General features: G+C 46.5%; 1 protein-coding gene across 1 annotated transcript; it reads left to right on the forward strand.

Annotated features, from left to right (window-relative positions):
* The first annotated feature begins 634 nt into the window (after positions 1-634).
* On the forward strand, positions 635-2,269 carry LOC141133747 (E3 ubiquitin-protein ligase TRIM11-like). Its single transcript, XM_073623280.1, has one exon. The coding sequence runs from the start codon at positions 635-637 to the stop codon at positions 2,267-2,269; it is 1,635 nt and encodes a 544-aa protein (XP_073479381.1).
* The last annotated feature ends 8,888 nt before the right edge of the window (positions 2,270-11,157 follow it).

The following is an 11,157-nucleotide window of genomic DNA, read 5'->3' on the forward strand; positions in this document are numbered from 1 at the left end:
CTTTCAACTTCATTTAATCTGGTGTTATGTTCCCCCAGTTGTTTTTTGTTTTTTGCATCCCCACATTGACTGCTTTTTCTACTGATGCAGCTATCATGGGGGATAATAGTGCAGCCACGGCCTGGGCAATGAGCTCAGTGTTGGTATTTGTACTTGAGTCCCCATGGTGTGAAGGGGGAGAGGCAGGATGTGGGGAAGGATGTGTGGAGTGAGGCGCTGTGGAGCCGTTCACATCCATGCATGTCATGTCTGCCGCAGGATCCTACCAGGCCGAGGCCTGGGCCTCGATTTGCGGCTGGGCCAGCGGCACCGAGTAGGCCGTATGCAATCGCGGCAGGTTTTTCTCCACAAAACGGTCCATGGAGGCACTGGGGGCTCCCGATGAGGCTGCGGGCAGTGTAGGGAGGTTTGGGCTGGCTTTGCAGGCAGATTAAGGGGTCGAGCTGCGGGAGCAGTGGAGGAAATGCAGCTACTCCATACTGCACCGGAACCAGAAGCCCTTCTCTCTCTTCTAATGTTGGGAGGTATAATTATCATTACTACTACTACTATCATTACTACTGCAAAAATCTCCCTTCTGTACTCTGATCTCCGTGTCCTATAATATTCATCCAGCCTCACCCTGTGTAGGAGGATGTCACCCCTCCCCCATCCACATTCCTCTCCGGTGTCAGAGACTTTCAGTTTAGTTTCTCTTCTGCTGTCAGCGATGGCGTCTGCTGATTTGAGAGCTGAGCTGAAATGTGCCGTCTGTCTGAACATTTATACCAATCCTGTAACCCTGAAATGTGGACACAACTTCTGCCGGGTCTGTATTGATCGTGTGCTGGGTACACAGGGGGGGTATGGAGGATATTCCTGTCCTGAATGCAGAGAGAAGTTTCCAGATCGTCCTGCACTGCACAGGAACATAACACTACGTAACATAGCAGAGACTTTCCTGTCTGCTCATCCAGATCAGGAGGAGTCCGGGGTCTTCTGTACTTACTGTGTGGATTCTCCTGTACCTGCTGTTAGATCCTGTCTGCACTGTGAGGTTTCTCTGTGTGATAAACACCTGAGAGTCCACAAAAAGTCCCCAGAACACATCTTATGTGACCCCACCTTGCCCATGGAGAGCAGGAAATGCTCTGTCCATAAGGAGGTTTTGAAGTATTTCTGCACTAACGATGGTAGCTGTGCCTGCATGTCTTGTTATGTGATTGGAGAACATAAAGGACATAAGATGAAATCACTGGATGAGGCTTCTGAGAAGAAGAAGGAGACACTGAGGAATGTTCTGCAGAAACTTCTTACAAAGAGAGAGGAGACGGAGGAAAGAGTCCAGAGTCTGCAGGAACACAGGAGGAAAGTAGAAGAAGAAGCAGCTGGTGACACAGAGAGAGTCACTGTCCTGTTTAGAGATCTCAGGAGACGTCTGGAAGACCTGGAGAAGAGAGTCCTGAGGGACATCTCCGGAAGAGCAGAGAGGATCTCCATCTCCATCCGGGATCTGCAAATAAAGAAGGAGGAGCTGTCCAGGAAGTTGTGTCACATTGAGGAGCTGTGTAACATGACGGATCCACTGACTGTCTTACAGGAATCAGACACAGGTGACTTGTGTGATACTGAGGATGGAGATAATGAGGACAGAGAGAGACATGAGGAACTCCTCCATGATGGAGGGGGTCTGGATGTGGTGGGGGTCTTACACACCGGTTTATCTGATATAATAACAGAGGTAAATGTGTTCTATATTCAGGGAGCTGCAGACATATTACTGGATGGAAACACAGCTGGTAAATATCTACAGATCTCAGATGACAGGAAAACTGTATCCAGGTCAGATATAGACCAGAATCGTCCAGAAACACCAGAGAGATTTCAGTGTTATCTTCAGGTGATGAGCAGTCAGAGTTTCTCCTCAGGGAGACATTACTGGGAAGTGGATGTCGGGGGATCAGATGGATGGAGAGTCGGGATGTGTTACCCCAGTATAGAGAGGGGAGGATTGATAGGAAATAATAAGAAGTCCTGGGGATTGGACAGGACTGGTGATCATTATTGGGTGATACATAACAGTAAATGGATCCTCTTACCCACCAATCTCTCCAGTAACAGAGTCGGGATAGATCTGGATTATGAGGCCGGGCGGATCTCCTTTTATGATCTGTGTGACCCGATCCGACATCTCCACACCTTCACCACCACCTTCACTGAGCCCCTCCATGCTGTGTTAGGTGTATGGGGAGGTTGTATAAAGATATGTGGGGGGAAGCGGGACATGTGAGAACTCCGCCCACAGTCTGGTGATATCAGATGAATGAGGGGAATTCATTTAATATTCACCAAATAGTATATAGCAGTGGGTGTGGCTTCCTGCAAGTTTTTCTACTATAAATAATAATAATAATAATAAAATCTATCTATCTATCTATCTATCTATCTATCTATCTATCTATCTATCTATCTATCTATCTATCTATCTATCTATCTATCTATCTATCTATCTATCTATCTATCTACCCCTCCTCCTCCATACAATCTATACTACAAAAAGATGGAAATAAATGGAACAATCTGAGAGGAAATCTATGAAGACGTCATCTAGAGATTTATTACTGAAAGAAAAAAATGTGATCAGAGAGCCCAGACTGTTTTTAGGCAGAGTGGGTCAGGATTAGATCCCCTGTCAGGTTTTTTCTTCTATCCGGGGCTCCATTACAGAGATTTCCTCTCACTTCCTGTCCCGGTGACAACATTTATCTAGACAGGAAATGAGGGAACTCTCCAACAGGAACACAGACTGAAATAAGAATGATATGTTTAGTATAATAAGGAAGGGGAAGGTTTAGAGCCCCTGTCAGATCTTTATATGTCTGTGTCCCTGTACAGATTTCTCTCACTCCTTGTATTGTTGTTACCAGGACAGGAAGTGAGAGGAAATCTCTCTAAGGCTGGGATCACATTGCTGTGTAGATCACATGTCATGTCTGTGTGATGTGAATTCAGCCGTACAAACTGTGTGACTGAAATCACATTCACACCAAAATGGTGCCGGACCCTTTTTTTGGTCCTCACTGGAATCGGATCACATTGGGTGTCACATCTATACAATCCGATTCCTGCACCATTTCAGCGTTTGCACTGCGATCTGTGAAGTGATCTGGGGGTGTCATTAACTTTCCATTGACCCCCTGCAGCGGTTCTCAGATGTCAGTGTGAACGTCCGGTGATTGAGGTGTGATGAGGGAAGCCGCACAGGAATCGCACTGGTTCCCGCATCCCACAAGTCTCATCCCAGCCTAAGGATTTTTTTTTTTAGATGCAAGTGATTAGAGGCTCTAATTGGCTTCAAAAAAGGGTGGGCCTGGGGGATAGAGCATTGCACCTTTAGCCCACCCAGTTGTGTGACATTAGCGAATGAATATTTGCTACTTCCCAATTCTCCCGGCCAATCAGGGAGCAGATCTTGAGACCCAATTGGCTGGGAGGAAAATGATGGCCGGGACACGGGGGAGACAGAGGGGGGAAGCAGCCACAGCCATGACCTCCATGGGGTAAGTGCAAGGTTGACCATTGGGGCCTGGCGGGTGAGGGCGAGTGAGCAAGCCGGTGACTGGGGGGGAGGTGGAGGGTGTAGTTATGGTGAGCAGTGGCGGGCTGGAGTGACAGGGGGGGTTAGTGTGGGGTGGCGGGCTGGAATAATGGAGGGGATATCTGTGGCCAGGTCTGTCTGCCACCCCCCTGACCGATGGAGCACCTGCCGCCACCAATTAGTCTGGTAATATGTAGAATAGATGGGAAGGGGAAGAGGGTGAGAGCGGGGAACATGCTGATCAGTGATATACATCACAGTGCTGCCTGCAGTCACACCCTCTGATTGGTTGCTCCGGGTCTCACACTCTGCACTGAATAAGATTAGATGTATGAGGGGGGAAGGGAGAGAGGAGAACACGGGGTTCATCTGTCACTTTATCTTTCTGAAAGTATCTGAGGAATGCCGGGGGCCACATATGTCACATGGCCTGGGGCCCCATAGTAGGTGACATTGTCTGGGGCCCACAAATAGGTCACATTGTCAGAAATACTGGGTAATATAACATTGTCTGGGGGCCCCAAATATTTTGAAAGGTCTGGGGGACAGGGCCAAACTAACAGTTTTCTAAAAGAGACGGCCACCTTGGGGGCTTCATCAGGAGGGGGGCACAGAAATGGGCGGGACCTGCAATCTATGCTGCTGAAGTAGTTCACAGTTCATGGGGGGCACATGTTGGCCTTTTTTTCTTGTCCTATCACTGCCTGGGTCCCCAAGTATTTCCCATTATTAAGGAACCCTTTACGTGTCACACTATTTTTGGGTTTCAAATGCCCTTAAAAATCTTTGTCATTTGCTGACCACTATCCACTTTCATAGCTTCCTTATCAGTCCATGTCAGAGCCTTGAGTCCTCACCCATGTAAGATACATGGTGGGTTATGTCGGAGCTTACACAGGATTGATGATGTCACCCCTCCATCATGTGACAGTATGTAAGTCCTGTGAGTGGCCACTCAGGCCTGAACACTGCATGCTGGGAGAAGGTCACATGATCCCTCATGCCTGGGAAACTGGGGACTCAGTGAGGACTTTGATGGAGGAACAATAAAGGAATGTATAAGTGGGTGTGTATGGCTCTTGGGTCACCTACAGAAGGGGGCGGGCATTCATTCTAATGGCTCCTCCCAGTACATGAGCACTGTGTATAGTGAGATGGAACAGTGAAGAATTGTATAGAGTGCCGGAGCTGAGACAGAGTGCAGAGTGTAATATGACTTATTGTCTGTGTCCAAGCTGTGATGTCATAGTGGGGAAATGGCTGCCAAGGGACCCAATGTGGAACGTGCAGATAGAGGTGTACTGGCCCTTTAAGAACAAATCTATCTATCTATCTATCTATCTATCTATCTATCTATCTATCTATCTATCTATCTATCTATCTATCTATCTATCTATCTATCTATCTATCTATCTATCTATCTATCTATCTATCGTAGATGGTCTCATTCCTTATTATTAATACATTTACAATGAGATTATTCTATTGATTATTTAATTATTTTGTGAAGATATAGAAATGAATAATAGATCTACAAATAGAAAGAGATGAAAATCTCAGAGGAAATATATGAAGAAATGATCCCGAGATTTACTAATGAAAGAATTAATGGGATTTATATTAATATAATGATATCACTATAATAATGTTTGATTACTAGAACTGGAATGTGTCCCCAATATAATGTGTCCCCAAAGAATGGATCACCAATAGAATTCTGTGGGATCACTTTTATAATAGATCCTAATATAATGTATCATGTGATGGTGTATTATAATCACTAGATGTGTCCTGGTGATGGGGGGGGGGGGAGAATTAGCAAATTAAATGTTATTGTGAAATAAAGATTCTTTATGAAATCATTATTATTATTATATGGGGTTTATATAGAGCCAACAGTTTACACAGCGCTTTACAACATGAAGGCAGACATTACAATTACAGTGTAATACAGGAGGAATCAGAAGGTCCTGATCATTAGAGCTTACAATCTAGAAGATAGGGTCAAGAGATACAAAAGGTAATAACTGTGGGGGATGGGCTGATGGAGAAAATAATTGTACAGTTGTTAGGTGGGGGCAGGATAGGCTTCTCTGAGTTTTCAGGGATCGTCTGAAAGTGGACAGAGTAGGAGATAGTCGGACAGATTGGGGCAGGGTGTTCCAGAGGATGGGAGAGGCTCGGAAGAAGTCCTGGAGGTGAGCATGGGAGGAGGTGACAAGGGAACTAGAGAGCAGGAGGTCTTGGGAGGAACGAAGAGTGCGGTTTGGTTGGTATTTTGATACTAGGTTAGTGATGTAGCTGGGGGCAGAGTTGTGTATGGCTTTGTAAGTTGTTGTTAGTATTTTGAATTTAAGGTGGATGAGCCTGGAAGCAGCATTCATGATGGATTGAAGGGGGATATCTTATGTAAAGGTAAGCCAATGAGGAGGGAGTTGCAGTAGTTGAGGCGATAGATGACTAGGGAGTGGATTAGAAGCTTTGTGGTGTCATTGGTTAGAAAGGGAAAGGGGCATTTTTTGGAGATGTTGAGGAGGTTAAGGCGGCAAGATTTGGACAGTGATTGGATGTGGGGCCGAAAGGAGAGCTCAGAGTCCAGAACTACACCTAGAACCTTGGCATATGGGGACGGGTTGATAGTTGAGCCATTGATTTTGACGGAAAAGTCAGGGGAAGAGGCACGTGGGGGAGGAGAAATTATGAGCTTTGTTTTGGACAAGTTAAAGGGTTTGTTAACCCACATCATGTACTTTATATAATCCGCTCTGCCTTATAATGATATGTCCCCCTGTGTGTTGTATAAAAAAAGCTGTATATACCTTTTATTAGAGCTACTAATAGTAAAACTAGAAAAATGTACCGTTGTCCTATAGATTTAGAAAAAACAAAAAAGAAGAAGATCTGAGGCAACTGTGGACTTTGATTGTAAGGTAAGGACTTACATACATATTTATATAGAAAAATAGAAATTTATTGAAAAAAAGACATGATTAAAAAGGTCCTAAAAAGACAGGGAATATAATGCATATAAATTGGTTCTCTGAATAGGAACTGAGGAGTAGGACGTGCATCCATCCAGAAAGAAATCGTAATGTCGTCCAGATCAGTTCGGACTCGACATGTTTCGCGGTATGACCGCTTCTTCAGGAGTATATTTCCAGTGTCATTATATGCACCAATGTCTACAAAGAACAAACATATAAATAATCAAGCTCATAAACAAATCAATCAAAAGTATATACAATACTGATTGTGAAGATTGGAACATATATATGTATGTACTTTATCTGTGAGCGCTGATCATCAGTCACGTGACGTGCCGCATCTCTCCTCTCCCCATCTGACAAATGCAGGGGCCAAGATTCCCCCATTGATGTCAGTCTGGAGGGGAGGAGGAGAGAGCCGGAGAGAGACGGGGTGTCACGTGACCGCTGATTAGCGCTCACAAATAAGGTATATATGGCTTTTTTTGTACAACACACACACAGGGGGACATATCATTATAAGGCACAGCAGATTATATAAAGTACATGAAATTATTACAGCAGTAGCAGGGGGGTAAGGGGGCGATCTGGACCCTAACCCAGTAGCCAACATGCAGGGAGGGGGAGGGGGGAGGAGGACACAAGAGCAGAGAGGAAAGACAGCAGGGCTGCAGATGACTGAGGCATGCAAACTGACCATGGTGTCAGGGTTCAGCAGCCATGATTACCGTGGTCAATTTTCAGAGGGGAGGGGAGAAACTGGCAGGATCAGCCAGGTTTTTTTAGGTGTTACAGGGGTCCAAATGACACAGGACAAGCACTGTGTCATATAAAATGCTTTAAAGGAGCAGGATCCATTTATTTTCTTTGGGTTAACATATGCTTTAAGTTTGAGGAAGTGGTGTGACATTCTGACTGATATGTTGCTCAGTAAATTAGTGATACATAAGGAGACTGATGTTGTGAGCTGAGGGGTAGAGAGACAGATTTGGGTGTCATCAGTATAGAAATGGTATTGGAAGCTATGAGAGGCAATCAAATGACCCAGGGAGGAGGTATATGTAGCACCCTCTACTTAGTGTAGGTGCTAAAGTGAGATTTTTTTTGAGAGCAGGTAAATTTTACCAGGCCTAGCTAAAAGCTAGGCCTGTTTGTTTTGATCTGTGGGGCTGGGAGTGGCCCAGAGTAGGCTGGTGACTCACAGACAGCATCACTTCTTGGATATCTCCCTCTGGCTTCTAAAGGATTCTAGAAGCAGAGGAGGGGAAGAAAGGTGGAGCTGTTTGGGGTGATTCAGGGAGCTCTGACCAATCCCCAACTAAGATTGGCAGGGGGCAGGCCTCCTTGAAATACCTAAGGTCTGCCCAGCTGGGGAGGAGTTGTTGGATGGAAGAACTGGGAGATGGAGTATTAGGCTGCCAGGGCCTTGGAGGGAGCTCCTCAGTCCAGGGGAGGGGAGGTGACCTTGGGCCTGGGGCTCGGGGCTGAACAGGAACCCCAAACAAACCAAAGGGGTGTCCTGAACAGGAGCAGGAGAGGACAGTGAAGAATATTGCTGGGCAAATCTCCAGGAGGGATCCACCTGAAGTCCGTGAGTGACACACAGCCAGGAACGCTGGGGAGGCACACCGGAGTAGATTGGGAGGATACAATCTGAGGTTAGTGTAGAGCCAGTGAGGACTGTGGTGTCATGGGCGGTGAAGTCGGGCAGCTGCAGCCAGGAGAGTTGGCAGGGCCTGAAAAGGACTGACTGGGAGCAGTAGTCCACCAAAGAGGGCAGCTAGCACCAGAACTTTCAATTGCTACACTATAGGGGCCCCCGGTCCCTGCCTGTAATAAGGGATTTCTACGGAGGCCTGGCTGAAGCCAATGTCAGGCCTAACCATGTGCTAGCTGCACCAGAAGCATTGAGCTGGAGAGAGAAGGAGGCAAAGTCTGCAGCAAGAGTTGTGCAGGAGAAGTGTGTCTAAGTTGTCTCAAGTTAAACCTATCTTTCTGGGCATCCCATAAATTCCTTAACCCAATTCAAATTCTAATCCCTCAATAAAAACACAGAAACAAAGCTAACAGACTTTTCATTGTCTTGGAGTGTCTGGAAGTGAATGCCGGGTTGGGCAGATTGACAGGTGGGCCACATCACTTAGAAGCCCCTATGGGGGTACTGCTACATTTGGGGGCTTGTTCTGGTACCACCTATTTACAGGTAGGGATGAGCTTCGAATTCAAATCGAACTCATGTTCGACTCGAACAGTGGCTGTTTGCCTGTTCGCCAGTTCGCCGAACAGCGAACAATTTGGGGTTTCTTGGCAAATTCGAAAGCCACGGAACACCCTTTAAAAGTCTATGGGAGAAATAAAAAGTGCTAATTTTAAAGGCTTATATGCATGGTATTGTCATAAAAAGTGTTTGGGGACCTGGGTCCTGCCCCAGGGGACATGGATCAATGCAAAAAAAAGTTTTAAAAACTGTCGTTTTTTTCGGGAGCAGTGATTTTAATGATGCTTAAAGTGAAACAATAAAAGTGTAATATTCCTTTAAATTTCGTACCTGGGGGGTGTCTATAGTATGCCTGTAAAGGGGCGCATGTTTCCCGTGTTTAGAACAGTCTGACAGCAAAATGACATTTCAAAGGAAAAAAAGTCATTTAAAACTACTGTACTCGCGGCTATTAATGAATTGCCGGTCCGACAATAGACATACAAGTTAATTGATAAAAACGGCATGGGAATTCCCCACAGGGGAACCCCAAACCAAAATTTAAAAAAAAATGACGTGGGGGGTCCCCCTAAATTCCATACCAGGCCCTTCAGGTCTGGTATGGATATTAAGGGGAACCCCGGACAAATTTTTTTTTTAAAAATGGCGTGGGGTCCCCCTCAAAATCTATACCAGACCCTTCAGGTCTGGTATGGATTTTAAGGGGAACCCGTGCCAAAATAAAAAAAATGGCATGGGGTCCCCCCAAAAATCCATACCAGACCCTTATCCGAGCAGGTAACCTGGCAGGCCGCAGGAAAAGAGGGGGGACGAGAGAGCGCCCCCCCTCCTGAACCGTACCAGGCCAAATGCCCTCAACATTGGGAGGGTGCTTTGGGGTAGCCCCCCAAAACACCTTGTCCCCATGTTGATGGGGACAAGGGCCTCATCCCCACGACCCTTGCCCGGTGGTTGTGGGGGTCTGCGGGTGGGGGGCTTATTGGAATCTGAAAGCCCCCTTTAGCAAGGTGACCCCCAGATCCTGGGCCCTCCCCCCTGTGTGAAATGGTAAGGGGGTACAAAAGTACCCCTACCATTTCACAAAAAAACTGTCAAAAATGTTAAAAATGACAAGAGACAGTTTTTGACAATTCCTTTATTTAAATGCTTCTACTTTCTTCTATCCTCTATCTTCCTTCGGTTTCTTCCTCCATCTTCTTCTTCTTCTTCTGGTTCTTCTGGTTCTTCTGGTTCTTCCTCCGGTGTTCTCATCCAGCATCTTCCTCCGCGGCGTCTTCTTCCCTTCTGCTCCTCGGGCCGCTCCGCATCCATGATGGCATGATGGGAGGCTCCCGCTGTGTGACGCTTCTCCTCTTCTGACGGTTCTTAAATAACGGAGGGCGGGGTCACCGGGGTACATAACGGGTGACCCTGCCCCCCTCTGACGTCATGGGGAATGCCACAGGGAAGTCCTCATCAAGTCCCCGTGCGTCAGAGGGGGGCGGGGTCACCGAGTGACCCCGCCCTCCTTTATTTGAGAACCGTCAGAAGATTCCGATAAGCCCCCCGCCCGCAGACCCCCACAACCACCGGGCAAGGGTTGTGGGGATGAGGCCCTTGTCCCCATCAACATGGGGACAAAGGTGTTTTGGGGGGCTACCCCAAAGCACCCTCCCAATGTTGAGGGCATGTGGCCTGGTACGGTTCAGGGGGGGGCGCTCTCTCGCCCCCCCCCCTCTTTTCCTGCGGCCTGCCAGGTTGCGTGCTCGGATAAGGGTCTGGTATGGATTTTTGGGGGGACCCCATGCCATTTTTTTTAAAAATTTTGGTTCGGAGTTCCCCTGTGGGGAATTCCCATGCCGTTTTTATCAATGAACTTTTATGTGTATTGTCGGACCGGCAATTCATTAATAGCCGCGAGTAGTTTTAAATGACTTTTTTCCTTTGAAATGTCATTTTGCTGTCAGACTGTTCTAAACACGGAAAACATGCGCCCCTTTACATGCATACTATAGACACCCCCCAGGTACGAAATTTAAAGGAATATTACACTTTTATAGTTTCACTTTAAGCATTATTAAAATCACTGCTACTGAAAAAACGTCCGTTTTTAAAACTTTTTTTGCATTGATCTATGTCCCCTGGGGCAGGACCCAGGTCCCCAAACACTTTTTATGACAATAACTTGCATATAAGCCTTTAAAATTAGCACTTTTGATTATTCATGTTCGTGTCCCATAGACTTTAACGGTGTTCCCTTGATCGAACAAATTTTTTGCCTGTTCGCATGTTCTGGTGCGAACCGAACAGGGGGGTGTTCGGCTCATCCCTATTAACGGGTAACCTGCCAGTCGTTGCCCCTAGCAAACAAGATTGACCGAGCTGGGGAACTGTGCTTT

Source organism: Aquarana catesbeiana, linkage group LG03, assembly GCF_042186555.1.
Source record: "Aquarana catesbeiana isolate 2022-GZ linkage group LG03, ASM4218655v1, whole genome shotgun sequence".
Classification (NCBI taxonomy): domain Eukaryota; kingdom Metazoa; phylum Chordata; class Amphibia; order Anura; family Ranidae; genus Aquarana; species Aquarana catesbeiana.

Coding starts and splice junctions, on each gene's coding strand:
- LOC141133747 (XM_073623280.1), top strand. CDS start 635: ATGTCACCCCTCCCCCATCCACATTCCTCTCCGGTGTCAGAGACTTTC.